At 39.2% G+C, this 23679-nt stretch overlaps 1 protein-coding gene across 2 annotated transcripts in view; it reads left to right on the top strand.

Moving 5' to 3' along the window:
* Positions 1-23679, top strand: part of galnt18b (UDP-N-acetyl-alpha-D-galactosamine:polypeptide N-acetylgalactosaminyltransferase 18b) — an 87170-nt gene that overhangs the window by 49597 nt on the left and 13894 nt on the right. For both annotated transcript variants that reach the window (XM_063475358.1, XM_063475367.1), the window contains 4 exons: positions 651-848; positions 1098-1212; positions 18504-18689; positions 20535-20672. In XM_063475358.1, the coding sequence (XP_063331428.1) occupies positions 651-848; positions 1098-1212; positions 18504-18689; positions 20535-20672 (637 nt within the window). The remainder of the gene's footprint in view (positions 1-650; positions 849-1097; positions 1213-18503; positions 18690-20534; positions 20673-23679) is intronic.

Below are 23679 nucleotides of genomic sequence, written 5' to 3'. Positions count from 1 at the left end.
TAAAAATACAGAGCCCGATATTAAATATGAATTCAAAGGTGCAGGGGTCCTTTGCCACATTTCAAACCGGCATGTAAGACCCACTCATGTATTTAGATGTGAAGCATAAAGACCTCACTCCCTTTGGTCAAAATCACATCAAAATTAATGAATATGATTTTTTTAGGGGGAAAAAGTGGATTTTAGGTGCCTTAATAAAAATAAAATAACAGTTATATTCAAAATTTCCACAATCTTTGAAGGGCACACACATGCATAGATGGGAATTTAGATGTATAGTGATTGTATAAGTGGAGTTTCTAACCTCTGTTATAGCTCATAATATAATTTTCAATTTTTCTATGTGCGTGTGTGTTCCTGTTATTGTGTATTGTGTTAGTTTTTCCATGAATTGTATTTTTTGAAAAACTGTTTGGAAAAGAAAAAATGTGTAATTGTGTGTAAAAAAAAAAAAAAAAAAAAAATCTTATCTCTTCCTATTTTGATTAAAAAATATAATTTCCATAAAGTTTTGAGATGAGCAATGAACTGAATAAAATTGTTTACTGAACAAATACCCTAACCTGACAAGTGTGGTCATAGAGTCGATGGAGAAAGCACGCAACAACACATACTGACACTGAAATATCTTTCTCTCTCCATATTTACAGGGCTGAACCTATTCTGCAGAGAATTAAAGAAGACAGAACCCGGATAATCTCCCCGTCCTTTGATAACATCAAATATGACACATTTGAGATTGAAGAGTATCCGCTGTCTGCACAGGGCTTTGATTGGGAGCTGTGGTGTCGCTACCTCAACCCACCCAAGTCCTGGTGGCACAAGGGCAACAAGACTGCACCAATTCAGTAAGAGAACAACATAATTGCGTTTTTAGCCTAAATAAAATAAAATGATTAAAGTGTTCAAAAACACATGTAAATCCTGCTAAAAATGGATTTTATGCACTTCCCTGAACGTTTTACACGTTCTTGGGTCACACATCTTTTCCTGCCTTCTGTTACTATAGCAACTGTGTCACGCTAACATTATATGTGCAGAGGATAGCAACTGATAAAATAAAAAAAAGCTCATCTTCATCCCCTTAAATCCTTCAGGAGCCCAGCTCTGATTGGCTGCTTTGTGGTGGATAGGCTGTACTTTGAGGAGATTGGCCTGCTCGATGAAGGGATGGAGGTGTATGGGGGTGAAAACGTGGAGCTGGGCATCAGGGTGAGTAATGATGTCACTCCTCTAGCTATGGGCCATTGTTCATCCAGGTAATGTGTGGAAAATTAACTATGATAATGAAACTTAATGGTTGTTAGGAGCAAGGTCGCTGAGGTCTTCACTTACTGATTCATATGTAAAATGCTAAACTCATAAGCCTTACCTTGGAAAGTGTAATTTGGCTTCAAGCAATGGTCTCTGTGCATTTAAAAATTGTGTGGGGGAAAGAAATATGAAGCAGCCTTTGGGGTTATGTAGAATATCCATTATACAAACTGTCAACACTGTGTCTTTTTGCTGAATGCTACTGTTTTTAATCTCAAAACTAGAGAACTGTAAAATAAGGCTGGCACTTCAAATTACTGCTGATCAAAACATTCTTTGGAAAGTTCTCAGAAATATATAACTCACAAAACAATTTCCCTTCATGGTACACATAGTAGTAGTAGTAGTAGTAGTATCACACTGCCCAATAAGTACAGCAAGTGATACTGAGTGTTAAAAACAATGAAAGGTGTCCACTGCAGGCACGGTCTTTATTTTAATTTTATTTTTTTGATCTTTCATCATTTTTTGGGCTTCTGCCACTCCTGGTGAACTCCACTGTCACTCCTTTTACTGTTGCAGGACACTTGTCAACTCTATCCACGTCCACAGACGTGCAATCGGGATTTTGGAGAACTGCACAGGAGTGTCCCTCTCCGATCACTGTCCAACCATAAAAATGTATTCTGATGGACACATTTGCAGGACCATAAAAATGTGTTTTTCTCCTGTTGGTAGGTGTTCAGTTGGCCATGTAACCTACTGTACATCTATCTCTGAATGCACTGACTCTAACTCATGGCATAGTGAGTTGGTGGCATCTTCTCCAACACGTGAGCAGCAACAAGCTCATGAATTTCAATCGGCATGACATCTGAGTTAAAAGTGTTCTGGAGCTGCTGTGCTCTGCTTGCAGGTGCCTCTTGACACGTGAAGTAGAGCTCTTCGGCTGATAAACATTTAAACATTTTTCATCAGCCAGGCACAGTTTGCATTTTACTGTGATGTACTTCTTGTCTTTTTCACCCACAAAATGTAAAGGCTATCTATTCTCCCATCTCACAAGCAGACTGTCTCAGGACTATATGTATTACTATCCTTAAAAGAGAAGGGTAGAAAGTGAAACCAAGCATATTTTTGAAGAATATGTTTTGTTTTGTTTTGTTTTTAAGGAACAGGAAATTTTGGGAAAATATTAATATTGGCATATTGCTTATTTGGAAAATTAAACTGCAAAACTAACATTTTACTTCTCCCATTACAATAAAAAAAAATGCGAACACTGTCCTAGACTCAGCCTAGCTTGGCTCGAATTAGCTGCTTTGTTTTTTATTGTTACCTTATCAAGGCACAGAGATCATTTCTGGCCATGTATAACAATACATCTCAAAACAAGTGACATCTAAACAAACAAAAATCTTTCATCTTTTACTTATAACATAAAATTCTCTTCCTTTTTTTACATAAATTTACAACAAGAAAAATAGTAGAAAAACAGGGAGGCCATGCATTTCAAATGGTGAGATGATTTGACTGGAACAAGTGACTCGAGCAGAGGGAATTATTCCTTTTTTCCTACTGTACCTGGAATACACTGTGACATATTCCCTCATGTAGATTTAGCTAGAACAAATGATCACTACTAATGAATTCTGAAGTCTGAATGATCACCTTCATGCCCTGGCGATCCCTCTGAAGCACATGTGAGACTGTGATAGCAACCGTGTGTGAACAGAATGCTGACATTGTTTAGAGCAGAGAGATGCACCGTGTCTGCTGTTGAGTTGCGTCCTTCTAACAGTGCTTTAATTAATTTGTACACCCTCATCAGCTTTGTCTGGGAGCTGAAAATCGCTTTTGTGTGCATTCACTTCAGCAGAACCAAAAGCAGATGGGCCAGAGCTAGAAGTACCCTCTAGCTGATGATAGCACACATGTACTATACCAAGATCATTAATGCAGCTATCAGCCGGTTTATTAAAAGCAAGAAACGAGGGACAGCTCCTTCTCAACTGCACTCTTCCTGGATTTTTTTTTTTTCTTTTTTTGTGAGCAGGAAATGGAGACAAGTTTTTGACAGGATGCTGAATGTAGAAATATCCATGCTCACTAATGACAGAGATGCAATCATCAGTAAAAAAAGGGAGATTAGTCCTGCAAGTCATTACATGCTTTTAGAATTCCCGAGTCCGATAATAGCCCCAGTGCCTGATTTATAGCTGAACACATTGATGATTTTATCACATATATTATAACCCATCGCTTTGCCTTCTTGCTTTATTATCTTAGCTTTGAGTTCAGTCTTTGTCCACCATGTTGTTTACTTCCATGGTTATAATTGACTGAAGGAACTTGCCCTTGCTGGGAGTTAAATGCAGTTTATAGTTCTGCAGCATTTTTGAAACAGAGGGTGAGACAATGAGCTTAGAGCTACAAGTCTGAAGGACCCTGGCTTGGCCCCAGATTAACAGTCCCATAGAGCCCCAACAGGGTCTGTTTGTCTGTCTGCCTGTCTGTCTGTAGCGTATTGGTCATGCCTCCAGACCACCTGCCAGCATGCAGACTGGCTGCTGACGAATCTTCAGAGACACAGTCAAGCCAGGCCAAAAACTGCAGGCTTTGGCTGGGGCTTTAAAGGGCTTGTGCTCTGTAGAGTGAGGGTTGAATGAACTGCTGCTCTATGATCACATTTGGTCACAATGCAGAAGCATAATATTTGACTATCTGGATGTGTTGTTTTCATAAATGGCATCTTATGTGTATAACTGAAGGGGGATGCGTGTCATTGTGCCTATGAACAGGGGATTATACATTTCTGTCATATGTGGAAAAAATCCAGCATCATGTGCTTCATATAAGGTTTTTATTTTATGCTATGTAACATAAGAGCTAGATTCTTTTGTTCTGGTAAGCATTAGAATAAAAAAAACTGTTCAATTAAATCCAGTACCAGTCAAATGTTGGGACACACCTGAGGACATTTCTCTTTATCTGACACAAGTTTACAACTGTGATGCATAGTGCATATAAAAGAGTATTTGACTATTATACACAGTGAGCAGTCAGTGCGCTAAATCCATCGTAACTGTATTTTGTCAAATGTAAATTTAATGCAATTTGTTCTGAATATGTAAAATTCATAACATAGAATATCAGGGATGTTTAGAAGTAAGACATTTTACAGGGAAATCTTTAAATAACCCAGATCATTTTTTGGTTCAAGATGAATCTCTGGTTTAGTTTTCCTCTCTCCTGGCTGTTGATGATTTACCCCAAATAATTATTTACCAAAGGTAAGCTAGGAACAAAATATACACATCTTTAGTAGAATGTACAATTGTCTGTTATGAATCAGTTTAAAGTTATTTAAAGCAGTTTAAAGTCAATGTTTTGTAGAAACTCCAACAAAACAAAAAGGTAATCCAGATTCAGAAGTCAAACAAAGCAGGAGAACAGATAATCTTATTTATACTAAATATCTTCATATATCTTTTCGACTTTACCAAATCCCCAGTAAAAACTTGAATTCACATTTTGAGTGCCAATCAAAGACTGAACGGAGACCACTTTTACAAGTTCACATTTTCATTACATTATATATGTATTTATAACCAGTATCATATAATGCATTGCAATTTCTAATTGCCATCTAATGGTGCCTGTAGGAAGCTAATGCTAGTGCTTTATCTTTCTTTTAATCTTTACAGATTTCAAAACTATTGACTTCAAAATAGCTACTGAGTTACACGTGATAGAAGCAGTGTTGGTCAAGTTACTTGAAAAAAGTAATCAGTAACTAATTACTGATTACTTCCCCCCAAAAGTAATCCTGTTACTTTATTGATTACTTATTTTCAAAAGTAATTAGTTACTTAGTTACATAGTTACTTTTTTTATAAATTATTTACAACCTGAATAGGTAATAAAGCAATAGATTTTTCAGCCCAATTCTATTTTTTCTGCATAATCCATCATATAAAATGTAATCAAATGGAAAAAGTCTCTTTTTAAAATTTGTTTTATTAGTTTTAATCTTTTAACTTTACGCATGAAGCAAACATTAAATTATATGCAACATTCTCTGACTGGAAGAAATTTGTTTAACATTTAAACCTATTTTCTGCACATTCCAGCACATAAATAAAATAAAATAGGTTTTTGTGTTTACACTCACTCTTTCAAATAAATGCAAGTAAAACACTGCAGAAAATAAATAAAATCAAAGACTCAGCGGTCCTGTTGCTCTATTTTCACCTGTATAGCAGGAGTGGGGCAGGCGGAGGTTTGCCCTGGTGCAGGTGTGTCGTAGCGGTCAGTGGAAGGATCTGGGAGTTTCACATTCCCGTGGCAGCGTACTGTCGGTGCTTGCTCGGAGGTTTAGGGGTTTTTTCGCTGTAAAAAGAAGTTTTCTTCCCACGCAGTGAACAGCGGACGCTAATGTTTTTATCACTTTTTACAGAATCAAACTCAAAGTAAGGTCAGTAAACGCTGCACGGTCATACTCTCTCCCGCACTCGTTATATTATCCATTGTTGATCTGCACACAGCTGTTGCCACGAACGTCGCACTCGCTTACATCATTGTCATGAGACACTCTCGCAAAAAAAAAAATCACAGTTTTAGTAACACAGTAATGCAGCATGCTTACGGGAAAGTAACAGTAATCTAATTACCTTTTTTGCAATAGTAATCCCTTACTTTACTCGTTACTTGAAAAAAGTAATCGGATTGCAGTAACTTGTAACGCGTTACTGCCCATCTCTGGATAGAAGGGCCAATGACAGTCTCTGGAAATTCAGGGAATGTATCTGTATGTGTTGGAGTTGAATCCAGTGAATTAGAATCAAAAGTCCTTCTGAATGTGATCTATCTATGTTGTCTATTGCATTAAAATGCTGAAGGATTGTCTTAGGGAGTCTGAGTCATGTCCACAATAAAACACAAAGCATCGTTAGATCCGTAACACAAATCTGACCTGTTTCTAACAGGGCTGGTTCTCTGTTTGAGCTTCAAGGAACACTGGGATGATTTGTTTTTTGAAAACTGAAGGTGGCTGCGTTAAAAAAAACCTAAGATATCATTTATTTTTTTGAGGTTATCCTTCAAGTCAGACTGTACGGTGGAATGCACAGCAAATTGCCACAGGACCATGAAACAAAATTATAATACAAATGATTTCCCCAAACACCTGTGAATACTGGGTACGGCGCCAGTGAAGTCAGCCTAGGACAATGCATCATAAGAAGACCAAAGCAGACATCATCACTCTAACAGTGCCAGGACGGTTGTGTTGAGAAATGAGAATCATTGAGGGCTATGAAAAACAATTATGCAGCAGCCTTTGTGCACAGTATTTATGGAAGTGGCAATAAAGCATCATTACTGTCATCATAATGATTTACACAGTAGATTTCAGCCAAATAGTCACCAAGCAATTTAATTCGCTATAAAAAAAAGTGTAATCTGTTTGAGCTTTAAAAAAACAAAACAATGTAAAAAACATAAATAGGACGTCGAATCAATCAAACTCTATCTAAACAAAATATTAAGGCCAGTTATCAAACTGAACTATTTTTCTGTGATAATGTTTAAAATGATAGTTGTCATTAATCAAACTTGCAGTTTGATCAGTTACCAAGCATCAGGATTTTTTGTTATGTATCTGTTGAAGAAATACTTTATGTGCTGCACATGAAATAGACATGAGGTACAACACATATAGTAAGTTTAAGTATTCCAATACAGCAAATTAGTTATTTAGATTCAGCATATACAAAATCAAACAGCAATGTCACGCAATGTATATTTAAATTTAAAAATATTCTCATCATTATTAGGCACACCCAGGGGTGGTCCTGGCCTGTTTGGTGCCCTGGGCAAACTCTCCTGCAATCCTCATGATGTCGGGGCAGCATGGGTGTGAGCAACTTTTTTTGCCCATGCCATGATGCCGCCCCCACCACGATGCCGCCCTGGGCAAACGCCCATGTCGCTACTTTGCACACCTGTAGACATGCTCAAGATTACCTGCTGAATAGGAGAGAAAGATTTAAGATGTGTTGTGGTTGTGGGTACCAGATGATGGTTTGACTATTTCACAAAGTACTGATCCTGACCCAGCGCTACGGTTTGCAGAGAATGGTCAGAAAAAGAAAATATCCAGGGAGTGGCAACAGTAATTCAAATAAGCACTTGTTAGAACAAAGGTATGCAGAAGAGCATCTCTGAATGAACAAAATGTTGAACGCTGAAGGACATGGGCTTCAGCTGCAGAAGATAACACATGCAACTGAGATCTGCAGCAAATGTGTTATGCTATCATGTCAATATGGAATGATTCCAGCAATAAGAATTAGGGCAGTTCTGGAGGCAAAAGAAGGTCTAACCCAGAACTAGCAGGGTGTATCTAATAATGTGTATGAATATACAAACTTTGTGTATAGTAAAACGCATTCACATTCACAAAATGTTTCCCACATGTCATTATTTTAGTCTTAATCTCAATATTTTGGGTATCAATTGCAGGTGAGTGAATCTGAAACAAAAGCCACATTCACATTAGCAGTACCTGTGAATAAATTACCAGCTCAATTTTGTGTTCAGTATTCACACTGCATAATGCTGTTTTGAAGTTCTCCACCATATAAAATTTTTAAAAGATTTAGCTCTCTGTAATCATACACGAACGAATAACAAAACATTGTAACATAATGACTGAGTCTGTAATTGTAAGACAGCACTGATTGAGTTCCATGACCCCTGTTCTGCTGAAAATCTATTGAACTCCACTGCGTAATCTCAGACCACCAGGACAATCAATGAGCAAGTCTTTTCTCTAACAGGGGTAATGGGAACAGCATCGCAACCGTCTTGTATAAAAATGAGAAATGTTGCAGTTTCATGGATACGATGATCCTTGTTATACGGTAATGCTATATGAGCCAGAGTTAAATCCCATTTGCAGTAAGCAGCTGGACACTTGTAACATTAAAATAGTTTTATAGTGTACTGAGACAAATGCAGAAACGCTGTTTTAATCGGAGCCATATTAACAGAATTAACTTCAATGACTCCCAACAAATACCAGTCTGTTCACAGACTCAGACTGGCTTCTCTACTTTGGCCTGCCCATATGAAGTAATTTCAGTAGGAGTAACATTATAAGACCAAACTACTCTCACTGGGTTTCATTTTTATACTGAAATTGTTATTAGTGTTTCACATCATTTCATAAGCCATCTTTCCACTTACCAAAAACATTGCTGGTTTCCTTTTTCCTAAGAAAAATATTAGATTTAAGTATAAGCACTCGTAGCTACGTTTGCTCTAGGAGCTTCACTTTGTTCTTGGCTTTTGGCATTACAACAACTATATCACTGTGAAGATAAATGTGCTTGATTATTATGTTAAAACCTTCACCCAGTGCACCAAAATATCTGTGTAAAATTTTGAGCGAGAAGAAAACTACTTGGATTTCAAGAAAAAAAGACTCAAAGGATTCGGTATCGACTCTATACAGAAGAACTGTGCTCATCAGGGTTCAGACTGCCGGCTTTTATTTTGTAAAAGCACCTCTGAGTGGTGGGAATTTCCCAGTGCAAACACACCAGGAGATACTCATAATACAGACTGCTGAATTAAATTCTTTCTAGTGTTGTTTCTGGAGGTAAAATAAGTCTACAGCAACATTTTAAAGAAAAACACTGTTTTCTTCTGTGAGGACTCAGACAAAGAGATTTAAAGTACTGTGAAAAAGTCTTGAGTCATCCCTTATTCCTCTCAGTTTTGCTTCCAAGGACCTTTTAAGGTAATTTTTATAGAGTGGTCTTGAGCAATAGTTCTTCAAGCTTTCTGAAGGTCTTTCAGGGGTTTTTCTTTTTAGACATTGGCCTTGGTTTTCCCTCATTTTCCACCCAGTCCTTGTACTTTTTTAGAGTAATGCTGTATTCATGTTTGTTTCTTTCCGTATTTTTGGTTTGTTTGGTTGGTCATGAAGCCACTAAACAATGACTATGATTTAATTAAGAATTTAAAGAAGACACGTGATTTAACAGATGAACCAGTGTAGTGTCTACCTATATAATTTTTAATTGCATCTTTAGGCACTTGTTACCATCAAGCCTGTTGCAAAATCTCCTAATATTTTCCCATTTCTTTAGGTTGCTAATGCCAAATAAAGCAGTCTGACAGGAATAAAATAGTATTTTTGCACCACTAACATGATTGCCAAAGAGCTACAAACTGAAAACTTGGTATATCTCAGAATTGTGTGGCGTATGTCCTTAAAGACCAAAGAACATGTTTCCTAAAAATAAAACCTGCAGCAGTTGAATAGTATCTGAAGGTTCTGCCCCTAAGAACTAGAAAAAAATCCAGCAAAAAACATACAAGACCCGACTGATACATCTGACCCTTCGGTTGATCTACTGCTCATCAGAAATGTTCTCAACACAGTGGTGGCTCTCAATAAGCCATTCTTAAGTAAAGGAAACATCTATCCATCCATCCATTTTCTTCCGCTTATCCGGGGCCGGGTCGCGGGGGCAGCAGCCCAAGCAGAGAAGCCCAGACCTCCCTCTCCCCAGCCACCTCCTCCAGCTTGTCCGGGGGATCACCAAGGCGTTCCCAGGCCAGCCAAGAGATATAATCTCTCCAGCGTGTCCTGGGTCTGCCCCGGGGCCTCTTCCCTGTGGGACATGCCCGGAAAACCTCACCCAGGAGGCGCCCAGGAGGCATCCTTGTCAGATGCCCGAACCACCTCAACTGACTCCTTTCGATGTGGAGGAGCAGCGGCTCTACTCTGAGCCCCTCCCGAATGGCCGAACTTCTCACCCTATCTCTAAGGGAGAGGCCAGCCACCCTTCGGAGGAAGCCCATTTCCGCAGCTTGTATTAGCGGTCTCATTCTTTCGGTCACTACCCACAGCTCGTGACCATAGGTGACGGTAGGGGCGTAGATCGACCGGTAAATCGAGAGCTTCGCTTTTACACTCAGCTCTCTCTTCACCACAACAGACCGGTACAGCATCCGCATCACTGCGGCCGCTGCACCAATCCGTCTGTCGATCTCCCGCTCCCTTCTGTACCATAAAACAGGATGTTTTAATTAATAATTCAAGGCTAAGAATCTTCACATGCCGCCTGTATGAATTACTTCATCCCTGTCTCCTAGGAAGTTGCATTTATATGCATTTATTCCTTATTAGCTTTTTGAGGGGGGGGGGTTCAAGGGCAACATTCAGACCTGAGTTAGGGTCAAAAAAAGAAAAAAAATCCTGAGTAGATAACATTATGGATGCACATTTAAAGTTGGCATGTTTGTAGTCTGCAATTGAAAAAAAAAAGTAGTTTTACCTTTAAAATATCACTATTTCTCTTAGGTAGACTTATGCAAAGTTTTTCAATGTGCTTGGCAGTAAGTTGTTCTGAGCAACTTGGGGATCTTGCCACAGTTCTCCAGTGGATTTAGACTGTCTCCATGTCTTCGGTCTCTTAGTGTAATCCCAGAAGGACCCGTACCATCTGCTGCAGGACAGTTCTTTATATTTCCCACTGTGCTTAAAACATCTATAGAGTAGTGTAGATACTATTATTTTTCTAGCCATTGTCAAGTCAATAACTTGTTTAATAAGTAAATCAGATGTCCTTAAAAATGTCAGAAAACATTTTAGAAATATTACAGTATAACAATGAAAGTAAGATTTGCTTGTTTGACATAATAAAAACTAAAATATTTAGGTTCTACGCTTTCTAGAATATATCAAACAGTGCTCATATGAAGTGCAGGATTCTAGGTCTCTATAAGACACTAAAAATTTAATAAAAGTCTATTTCTCCAGCTTTAGCTACCTGCCAATATTCAGGCATGGGATTCATGCAGGCATGAGTACATGTGTATTTTGTATATTAGCCATTCTGTACTAAATATGCAAATCTGAAAGAACACTTGCTGATGCACTAGTTCTCATAGTTTAACAATATTTTGCACGCAGTATGCGACAGGGACTGATAGCGCTGAGAATAAATTATGTGAAAGTGAAGAGAGTTCTCCCCACACGCTGTATGAGTGGGTTTTAAAACTTATGTTGTATTTGACTGACTGTTTATCTCTGAGCTTTAATTAATGACCACAGTGAGCAAGAGGGACCTTCACACCCTCTTCTCACTACACTAATCAAGGCTGGAAGATCCCCTAATAATTTTCTCTTCAGTGTCACCATTTATTAGGTAGAATATAGAATTTAGTTGCTCGTTTTATCGCCTACACTCTGACAGCATTAGCATATCCACGTCCATTAGTAAGTTTGCTGTAGGAGATATTCCAGGAACGGAAAAAGGTGCTGATTAATTTTACAGTTATTCAGAGGATAGCTTAATGCGACACCACCTTGTGAGGTTTTGCAGTTCTCACGACTGAGAACAGGCAGCGAAATTGTTGAAGATGTACTTGTTTTGGCTACAATTCTGCCTTTCTCACATAAATTAAACACCTGTTAGACTGTACAGAGTTTAAAACTCAGGAGAAACATTTATATGCATCACTACATCTGAACGTGGATTTTGACTTTTTAATTCAACGAGCAGTGAAACTTCAGTCTAAGGTAAAATGATGAAGATGCTTCTCTTCTGAGTGATCCGAGTCAAACTCCACTGAAATTTTGGATCAAGCCAAAATTAAAGTCTAATTTGCTTCAGATATTAGTTTTACGTAATATTTAACATTTAAGGAAACCATTATCATGACTGTTTTTGAGTTTTATGCCAGTGACTTTTATTTAAATTCAAAACCAACATGAGAAACTGCCAACACATTAACATAATGAAGTGAGTGTCTGAACCTGGCTTAAATTAACATAATCGTTTTTATTGTGCCATACACAAACACATAATAAGACTGATTTGGTCAATTAGAAATACTTTGCCTGGTGTGTTTAGGATTGTCTGCAAATGGTTCAGCATTTCTGCGGTAAGGATGGGGAAATGTGTTTTGCTTTTCAAACAACAAAGAGTGCAAGCTGATACACGTTCAGTGGAAACTCTACACCAATTGTCTGCACTGCTTTAACTCTGCGCTCTGGGCAGGAAAAGAGGAAGTCAAGCTTTACCTTTAAAGTAAGTCTGGGCTTTGATGTGAAGGGTTTTATTATCACAAAATACTGAGGAAATGTGAAATGAATGCAGTAGGAAATATTAGGGAATTTATTTAAAAGCCAGTTAAGGTTTCTGGAGGGACAGGAGAGGTTGTGCAGCAAGATGAAAGCAGATACCTTCAGATACACAGACAAGCATGAAGTGAAAAAAATAGAATTCCTAAAGTAGCATATATAAAATCACAGGACTTTATGGTGCTTCAGAAGCATCATTTCAGTCATAAACAAGCTGCCACATCCAGGTGTTCGTGTCAGAATTACATCAGCTGTGTCGTTGTATAGGACAATTCACTCATTTGCATAAGCAAGAGTACAATGTACACACCATTTTCCATTCAGTTGCTGTTTTCTTTTAAGTGCAAATGGCAAAAATTAGCTCTAGAACTTTCCCTGCGGTATCCTGCTGAAAATCTATTCAAAGATAGATATATATCATAATTTTACATCTATTGGCATTTAAATGCATGCCAGCTTTTATTAAAGGGCATGGTATTTAATACAAAAACGAACACCATTTCATTTGCACACCTCCAGGATGCAGCTATAGCAAGACTGATACATGAACTTATGAACTCCAAGTCTTCCCAGCTAGAAACAAGGTATTCATAGATTGATTGATTTATAGTGTGTGTGATTTAAGAGCAGATTTCAGATTTTTTATTTTTGAATTATGCATAACATTAACGTAAAATGTGTTTATCTTTCAGTTAAACATGGAGTAACAAAGACTAACTATTCTGATATCCTGAGTATACTTGGAAGCAGAGAAATACTTCATGCCAAAAAAGTGCTTTGAGGTGTTTCATGTGCATCTTCATCTTTTTGCCTGTGAAAATGCTGAAATCAGTTGTTACGAACACAACTTCAAGTAGCTGCTGTTCTCAGTGAAGAAGAAAAACACAAACATTTTACATGCTGCCTTTTAAGCCTGCAGGAAGTGAATATTTGACACTCTAAAGCTGCAAACTATGTACAAACCAGAAGTTGACAAAAGTTCATGAAATGATTAAGTAGATAAGCCTGCATATATGTAATCTGATTAGGACTTTGGCTGCACCATAAAGTTCTTTGCTGGTATGCTTCATATCCTCAAAGATTTTTGCAAAGTAACCTTGTGGCTACTCTCATCAAAATCCACTTTAAACCACTGCACAATCTGTTTGGTAAGTGGCACCACTACACAGAAAAATGAATGAAGCACTTCCACTCACATTACATTTACATTAAAGGTATTTAGCTCTTGCTCTTATCCAAAGCAAATTATGATGAGGGCAGCAGTAAAATTAGCTTAGGCTCAGACTGATGGTGCCCTGGTAATAGATCTAAGCAAACACAGCTGTAATGTGAGACAGGCTCTCTGGCTGAAAAGTTCTACAAAAAGAAATTAAGAGGAAGAGCACCTAGATGGTGAGGAAGAGGATATTTAAACATGAGTATATTTGCAAGAGGATCTGGAAGGAAGGGGTTTGAGCGGGTGACGTGAGTTATTTCTTGAGGAGGTTTTAAGCTTACAAGAAAAGGCAGAGGTTGTGCAGCTCTGCCTGAGATTGTTCTATCATCAGGAGTCAGGGAGACTTGGAAGAGTGAGGACCTGACTCTTAATAACACAAAGTAGGCTCATGGACTGTAAATGGTGAAGTAGTGATTTATTTGTATCACAGTGTGGGTGAACAGTCCCGCCACCCGTAATGACAAGGGCCAATTAAATGTCGCGATTAGGTTTATAAAACTCCTGTTTGACAGCATGGAGACTGAGAGCAGTTTCTCATCCAACATTGTGCCAACTCCTCGGAGTAAAGTGTGGTGTAATTGTTTGCTGCAGTAGCTGCATAGCTGTGCTTTTTGCTTTGGCGACACACTGGAAAACAGATTGTATGAATGAACATGCAAATTAGGTGGTGGGTTTGATCATTCAAGGGGAAGGGTAACCGTGTAAGGCTTTGTATTTTGAAAAGAATAACAATATAGGCATGCATAATAATGGTAGGCTCAGACTTCTGTCCTGACAGTAATGGCCTGTTTCTTGAAATGAATTTAGAAACAGGCTGCTGGAAATTAGTGGTTAACTGCATGGCTTTAACAAAGGCAAAAATTATATATATATATTTTTTTTCATTGTCAGAAAAGAAAGTTGACACTAAACAATGGAGAATGCTGCTGCATAGAAGCCCTAATTGATTATGTTTTATATAAAGTCCTAGCAGAGTTGTTTAAGCTGTAAAATTGGTGCAATATTGAAACTGCCACCAAAGTAATATATTATCCAGTGATATCTTAACTTTTACTAGCCGACCAGTCCGCAATTCGAGCTCAGACCAAAGTAACTAACAACTGTTTGTTGAATTTCAATTAATTGTATTAAAGATATCTCAAAAGATATCATTGAGCTCCACATCATGACATTCAAACATTCATAACAATAATGGTAAACATATCAGTTTGTTGTTTATTTGTAAACAAATATATCCAAAAACAAATATTAGTATAGTCGGACTTTGCTGACCTTTGGGTTACAGTCTAATTTGGAAACGTTAACATGCCGGCCTGCTAAGATTGTTAATGATTTTCAGCATTTTATCATTCCAGTGTCGGCATTTGCTTGGTCACAGATGCAAACTGCGCATTTAATGCCTTTTGTTGTTGTAGATAGATAAACTCTACAAATATATCACTTTTGTAGGAGGTTGCTATCCAATATAATATTTAACGCTAGTTTATTAATTCTATAACTCGGTTATTTTAGCTGTTATTAAGTATATCTGACACATAAGAGCCTTCAGGGACCTAAAATCCACCTATTTGCTCATTTGCTCAGCTCAAGACATAATAAACACACAAATTAAAACAGCAAAATACAAAGGATTTAAAATTCTGGTCAGTTTCTTTTTTGTTTGTTTGTTTGTTTATTTTTGTATTAGTGTGCTAATCTGTTTGCATATGTGCACTTGACTGGATTTTAAGCTTTGAAAGAAAAAGTTATGCCACTGATCTGCTTTTGGAAACTGCATGAATAAGAATATTAGTCTTTAATCTGGTGTTTTAGTTTTCTTCTGGGACACAGAAGAATTGAGCAACAGCTGCTACAACTGAGCAGTTTCTTTTCGGGCGTTAACAACCACATGAACCAGTGACTTGGTATTACTTGTGGAAATCTGCTAAACCTGATCTGCACCTTAAAATACACAATAAATAAACTAAGGTGATCCTCAGGGGGTTTTGTGGCCTGAACTTTTAAATAGGTGTGTGATCAGCTGCTTTCCAGCTGCTTTTACCAAAGAACCATTAAATGCATTATCATGTACATAATCGACAGCTCATTACCAGCCATGAATTTGAATTCCTTGTTTTGAATTTGATTTCTTTTTTAAGAGAAAATAAAGAACAACACTGACAAGTAAATGCACGACCAGATTTGCTTGACGATTTAACTCATCTGCAGAAATTATGTCAATTTTACCCCAATTGTATCCAGAGTGTATGCCACAGCTTATGTTTGTTCTCTGTGCTGGATGATGCTTATTTGCAGCAAATGCTTTTTGTGTTTTCTTCGGGTTGATGAAAATGATGAAAATAACAGGAAGGATGTCAGCTGTGCTATTTGGTCCTCACATAAGAGCACAGTGTGATCATTTAAAGCTTATTCACACTGAAGCATTGGGTGTTCTGAGATAATGCTGAGTTCAACACATTTAAGTGATTTCTTAGCATCCTCCACAGGCTCTGTTAGTGACATCTCCTGTGACAAACCCACACAAATGTGAGCATGTACGCAGAAGAACACATCTTCATTGCTTTGTTGAAGTCTTTGGATGATTTGAGAGGCCATTCACATTCTTCAGATAGCAATCAGCAGAACTGTACAGCCCAATTTATTTTCTAATTCATATCCCTCCAAGATTGAAGTCTCATTTCATTCCACTCAAAGTTTCTTTTTTCTTACTCTGAAATTCATAATCTTTTTGATGTACTAATGCACTAATTAAATTAAAATTGAAATTGTTCATATTTCTGATTGGGTTGTTGAAGAATATGGGGAAATTGTAAATGTTAATATAAATCAAGTGTGTTTTATAATAACCGCAGTCACCGAACCAACCATTTTACGTGTCATTTCATGTCGATTAAAAAGTTTTTCCCAAAACAGAAATCCATTAAGAAGTGTTTGTCATTATACAAATGTATTGTATTTAGCAAAACTTCCCTTCAGTCAGCATTCTGAGCTCATTAACGGTCTCCATTTTCTTGGATGGGATTATTACAGTTGGGAAAAGTTTTTAGAAAGTCCTGCAACAGGGCATTGAGTCTCCCAGAGGTCTTCATTATATGAGGACTTAGTGCCACTAGCTTTTAGAGTCAAAGAGTCAAGCTTTTCCTCCTGGGCACTAGGACTATCCACATTCTCCACCACGGGCACTCCCTCTTCACAGTAAAGGATACAGCAGGCAGCAGAGATAATGAAGGTCCTGTGCTTGTTAGCCACTACGTGCTTTAAGCAGTCTCGATGTCATCATGGCCCACTGCACTGACTGTGAAGTTTCCAAAACTGTTCTCGCACTTGAGTAACAGTCTGCTTTTCAGGTATGATGTAAACATCAGAAGAGAGCTAAGAAGGAAACTCCCTTTTCTTTGTAAAACAGAGTCAGCAATGTGCTCAAAATGTTCCTCAGAGATTCTTGACATGATAGCATCAAACAGTTGCTGGATGGGTGGAACAATGCTCAGTTGGTACCGAGGGGCCCAAAGTGTACCAAGAAAACATCCACCACGCCGTGAAACCACCAGCAGTCATAACTACTGATACAAAGCAGGATGGATCCATAATTTCGTGTTGTTCAGAACAAATTCTGACTCTGCCATCATCATGTCGTAGCAGAAATTGAGATTCATCACCCGAAACAACGTTTATCTTGTCTGTATGAAATGGCCTGTATGGCCTGTATTTTTGTATAGCGCTTTACTAGTCCCTAAGGACCCCAAAGCGCTTTACACAACATTCAGTCATCCACCCATTCACACACTGGTGATGGCAAGCTACATTGTAGCCACAGCTGCCCTGGGGCGCACTGACAGAGGCGAGGCTGCCCGACACTGGCGCCACCGGGCCCTCTGACCACCACCAGTAGGCAACGGGTGAAGTGTCTTGCCCTAGGGCATTGAGTCTCCCAGAGGTCTTCATTATATGAGGACACAACGACCGAGACTGTCGGAGCCGGGGCTCAAACCGGCAACCTTCCGATTACAAGACGAACCGCCAACTCTTGAGCCACGATCGCCCCTGGTGAACTGGTGTGGTCTTCTGCAGCAGACATGATTTTCTGCCTAATGAGTTTTTGTTAGAGTTATTGTTGGCTTCCTATCAGCTTAAAGCAGTTTTGCCATTCTCCTCGAATCTCTGGCATCAGCAAGGCATCTGCACTCAGAGAACTGCTGCTTTCTGTATATTTTCTCTATGAACCCTAGAGATGGTCGTGTGTGACAAAAATTTTAATGGATCAACAGTTTCTGAAATACTCAGTCCAGCGTATCTGGCACCAACAGCGATGCCATGTTCAAAGTTCCTTAAATTAACTTTCTTCCCCATTCTGATGCCCACTTTGAACTTCAGCAGATCGTCTCGACCATGTCTACATGCCTAAATACATTAAGCTGCTGGGTTGTCATTGGCTGATTATACTGGCATTTGTAATGAGATAAGGTGGCCTGTGAGTGTAAAAAAACAACAGAAAATGGGTCACAGGTCTTCACAGAAAAAAAAGTTTCCTGTATATTGTCAGTTCTGGCAGCACAGCTTTATTGAAACTCGTCCCTTTCTAAAGTATCCTTTAGACACTTTCAGTGCTCCATAGAGGGCCTGCTTGCTAGCATGAGCATCAGGTACAAGGCCCTAGAGTGTGTAACAGCAACATCTGTGCAGCCTTTGGTGCAGCTGTGTTTTCTTAAAGTCTTCTGGGGTATCTGTCTGTTTTGTGACTTAATTGCTGGAAGAATACTATTGAATATTTCAAGATAAACTTTTAAACAGCACAACAATAGCTTGGGTTGTTTTGTGAAAAAACTAACAGAACTTTCTTTTCTTTGTATTTGGAATACTTAAATCCAGGTGTGGCAGTGTGGAGGCAGCATCGAAGTCCTGCCTTGTGCTCGCATCGCCCACATAGAGCGTGCTCATAAACCCTACACTGAGGACCTGACATCGCACGTACGTCGAAACGCCCTCAGAGTTGCAGAAGTTTGGATGGATGAGTTTAAAAGCCACGTCTACATGGCCTGGAATATTCCACTGGAGGTCAGTGACCATGTTAATGACAACAAGCGCAAGTCACACCTGGATTTGAGGTTGGGGAATGTCAGCTTACAGCTTGTCAGTAGTGCAATGTGCAATGAAAAAAGTTAATCCCTTGGAAATTGTTGTGATTTTTTTACACGATTGGACTGCTGATACTTTAGATGTGTGCAGACAAGGAAAATAAACAGCTCTTCTTTAGTGGCATTCATTCACTATTCAGAGTCTTCAAAGAATGATGGTTCCTTTCCAAAACCCTAAAAATAACATCAAAACAAGAACTTCATAATTTCTCACAGCATGATTGACTGTTTTCCTTTTGTGTCGTAATCCAAAGGGAGTATTTATAAAGTCAGATGTGCAAACCCACAAATAAGAGATCATATCAGAGAAAAGCACCATAAATTTCAGGATGATCAGGCTGAGTCCAGTCTTCAGCTACCTAATCTAAATGTTGAGGGTTGAGTGTCATCTGTTATCAGCTGCTCTCCTCCCATCGCAGATGCTTAGTTGAACGAGGCCCCTGACACCTCCTGAAGGCTCAAATGAAATGATTTTCTTGTGACTTACAGACTGGCCTGAATTAAATACGTGCCACTGAATAAATAAATGCTTAATATGATTCAAGAAAATGGTTTAAATGAGGACATTAGCATTTAGAAAATCCATTGTAAAGGCTGACAATAATAATTTAAAAGATTAATTAAAGAAAGTAACTGGATTATAGCTGTGACTTGGGAGTGAAATAATGAATAATACAGAAAGAACAAAATTAAATGCAAAGACAGGCGCTGTACGTCATTTATTCAATATGTTGGAGCAGAAACGTCGCTGATTTACTCTTTTCAGTCTCTTCATTTGGGGCATTTGAGGCTATACTCACATATACTTACGTAACATTTTCAGCGTGTTTTCACAGTTGTATTAGTGTCAAATTTCAAGGATTTCATAAAAAAATGATTTTTATTTGATCTTGGATTTGGTCAATCAAAATAAATATGCACGCTGTGTCATCTTATGTTAAATGTAGCATCCCTCAAAGGCAAAGTCAAATGTTTGTTCACTGAATCTTCTTTCTTGTCCTGAATAATCTGTTTGAATATGTAAATCCATGTTATGAATAGATGAACATCTGCAGGCAATTCATTCAGTCAATAATGAGGCGTTTAACAGAGCCTGTACTCAAGAAGCATGAAATTTAGCCCCAGCTTTAGCCCCATGAATTAACTACACAGTGAAATCATCAGTGTTAATTTACCTCTAAGAGCCTCAAAATGAGCATAGTGCTCATCCGAAGTTTGCATCCATCTGAGTTCACTTTTGTGGATGTTTTTGAACCACGGAGAGCCACATCAGCAACATTTGCATCCTCTTCATCTTAATTGAGAGAGGCGTTGGTGGTGCTAGAGGCGATGCATAGGACAACATGCAGCAGATGGTAACTGTGGTGGAAGAAGTTTCCAAGCCCTGGACTTAAGTAAACTAGAGGTGACACATAAAAAAACAACTCAATCTTAAATCCAAGAAATTCACTTAAACAACTGCAATGAATGCTGTACTTTTAAATATACACTTAATCTAATGTTATTTTTCACCACTAGTAATATAAGGCAAGCTCTGGGTATTGAAATTTGAAGTGGCAGCTGGCTAGTAAAGATGGGTTTTAAGTCAAAACAGAAAAAACAATAAAACTTTATAGGGGCTGTTCAAATGCACAACAAACGGCTGCACAATGCACCTCAATGACACATTATTTGAGTCATCTTTTTACAAACTACAGGTAATCAATTCTGAACTCTGCATGAGCATCTCTGAGTTGTCCTGTGTATTGCTGTTTCCTTAATGCAGGACTCAGGGATTGATATTGGCGATGTGTCTGAGAGGAAGGCTCTGAGGAAGAGGCTGCAGTGTAAAACTTTCCGCTGGTACCTGGTCAACATCTACCCAGATATGAGGATGTACAGTGACACCATCGCATACGGAGTAGTAAGCTGCCGACTCTCTCTTCATCCTAAATTCAGTTCGGTGTCTGCAAATGCCAGCGCAGGGCTAAACCGTGCCTGAGCAAATCATTTTAATCCCTTGTGCTGGGATACGGATGGCTGCAGTCAGGAACACAAACAGTTCACATAGACCAGGTTGCTTCAGCAACTCTGACACTTGCCTACACTCTTAATAAATTAGTGAAGCTGAAGTATTTATTATTTTTTGGATTCTTATCATTTTTCTTATAAACTGCAGTAAGGTTAATTAAAAGATACCTGTAGCATATTCTTCTAGAGAGCGTTGCGGCACAGTTTTCAGTCAGAAATGCCTGAAAACATAACACCCATTTGGCATGCTGGCAGTGCTTCTATTTGCCCATTCCTAGGTGTTCTCAAACAGCTGTATTTCCACGGTCCTCCCACGCCACATCACTATGATCCACCCTAATCCACTGTGACACACAGGCCACACTATTATCACACTCATTTTTATCTTTTTTTCCCCCCACATTAACTGACAGTAGATAGTGGATGGATACAGAGAAGGGAATAGATGGCTCTCATTACATTAATTTCCCAGAATTAGTTGACCTAATTACCCTGTATTTGTGCCATGCATTCACGGGTTACTCAGTTGTGGTGTCATGTGGGTTCATTACATGCAACAGATTGTCAACCTTGTTTAATGAAAACAACAAAATACAAAGGCAAGGCGGCAGTGTCAAACTAATTTTTCAGTATTATTTATGCTAAAGATAGTTTATCTTTGTCCTCCATGTTTAGTGTGTGTGTGTGTGTGTGTGTGTGTGTGTGTGTGTGTGTGTGTGTGTGTGTGTGTGTGTGTGTGTGTGTGTGTGTATACAATCAAATGTAATTTAGGGTGATTATTTAACCCAGTCCAGCAGATATAATTTGATTTGATTTGAGTCTCCCCAAGGTATACACTCTTTCACATGCATAACAAATACACTACTAAAGAGATAAAGAAAGCTGATATTTCATGTGACATTGCCATGCCATATGGCATGCACTAACATAAGCAATTACACTTTACAGCTAACCTATGAATTATAGCTAATGGTGTGTATTTGGATCTTTACCTATAAGGTTGCCAAGGAACTGCCAGTGCCTCTACTTTTACTTCTAGTAATGCACCTAACTGAGTAGCCCCATTCATCATGCATAATTACCAGCCACACCCATTAAAAGTAACTCTCCCCTTAATGATCTGTGCACTTCTAAGTTTTTACTTTACTGGCCACAAAAATAGGCTCCAAGGATCTGTTATTTTTATAGGCTAGTATAGCCCGTAAGTACACAAGATATTGCCTTTATTGTAATATGAACATGAATCTAAAAGATGATGGCCACAGTTTAGCCTTCATCACCAAATTGATTATTTATTCAAGCAATTGGAGGGGGGCAAAGTACACAGTTCAGTCAGATGACAGAACACATCATACAATCCAGTTTGTATAACCTGTTCCTACCCAAAGGTCTTTCTGAGCTTCCTACTCGAAAATGACATGGCCAAAATGAATGGAGTATTTCTCTGTAATTGCAAACTCTCTGTAAACAATCTTGGTATCAAAATAAAGCTAATACACTTTTAAAAAGAGCCCATGAGGTTGCCATTCCCCTGGTGGAATGAGCCCTCACTCCCTGGCGCAAAGCGAGACCCTTGGTGCTGTACACCAGTGAGATAGCTTCTATAATCCAGTGCACGCACTGGACAAAGACAATGCATCCTCCTCTGCTCTTCAGCTGCAAAAGAAGGGGAGCAACTCAAACTCCATTGAGCTATAAGATGCAGGCATGATCTTGGGAAAATATGCAGCATTCGGACGCAATACGACCTTGCAGCCAACAGCAGAGAATTGTGTGCGGAAGGGATGCACAGAGAGAGCATGAAGGTCACCCATTCACTTTGCCGAAGCCAAAGCGAGAAGCAATGCAGTCTTATACGAGATAAATTATATATCCACAGACTCAATGGGTTCAAAAGGGGAGCCACAAAGGGCCTCCAGCACCAAAGACAAGTCACGCGAACCCCATTTAAAAAAACGTATGGCGAGGGAATGTGCACCTGGTGCCACCCTGTAAAAAAACAATATGACAAGCAGATATAGCTGCTAAATAAACCTTAATTGTAGAAAATGAAAGGCCCTTATCCAGCAGCTCCTGCAGGAATGTCAAAACATCCACAATAGAGCACTAGAATGGGAGAGTGTGGCGGTCCTGGCACCATTGCTTGAAGCCTCTATTGCATGAGACCCTAACGCTCTGAATTGTTGCCACCACACTAGGTGGCAGGCCCCTATTAACCAAGTTTGACCTTTCAGCAGGTAAGCATATAGGCGCCACAGATCTGGGCTTGGATGAACCACTTCTCCTCCTGCCTGGGAGAGGAGGTCACTGCGGAGAGGAAGCTGCCAAGGACTTGCTGCTAGCAGACGGATTATCTCTGCATACCACGACCTTGTGGGCCACCAAGGGGCCACTAGAATCAGAGAGACTGCCAACGCACTCTCTCTAGAACCGGAGATATTCTTTCCACAGGGGGAAATGCATACAGGAGCACATCTGGCCATTGGTGCACCAGCCCGTCCATGCCCAAGGGTGCATCGTGGTCGATTTTGGAGAAGAACAGTGGGCAGTGAGCGATGAAACAAGGCCACTCTGTGCTCCAACAAACGCGTATGTCTGGAAAGCAAGCATATTTCCAGGAACGAAATCTGCTGACTTGGGATTGGCGAGCTCTTTTGAAAGTTCACAAAGAAACCCAGTGTCTGAATGTGTGACAGAACCAGTGACAGCTGTGTCGCCGCTTGCTGTCTGGAGCGAGCTACGAGCCCAGTCGTCTAGATAGGCTAAGATGCAGGTTCCTCTCTCTCTGAAGAGTGTGAGCGCTGCCTCCGCACATTTTGCAAAGATGCGAGGAGCAGGCAGCAGCCTGAACAGCAGAACCAGGTATTTGTAGGCTATGCCCTCGAATGCAAACCTCAGGA

This window comes from Pelmatolapia mariae, linkage group LG1 (genome assembly GCF_036321145.2).
Source record: "Pelmatolapia mariae isolate MD_Pm_ZW linkage group LG1, Pm_UMD_F_2, whole genome shotgun sequence".
In the NCBI taxonomy this organism is placed as follows: Eukaryota; Metazoa; Chordata; class Actinopteri; order Cichliformes; family Cichlidae; genus Pelmatolapia; species Pelmatolapia mariae.
This window is presented reverse-complemented; position numbering and strand designations above follow the sequence as displayed.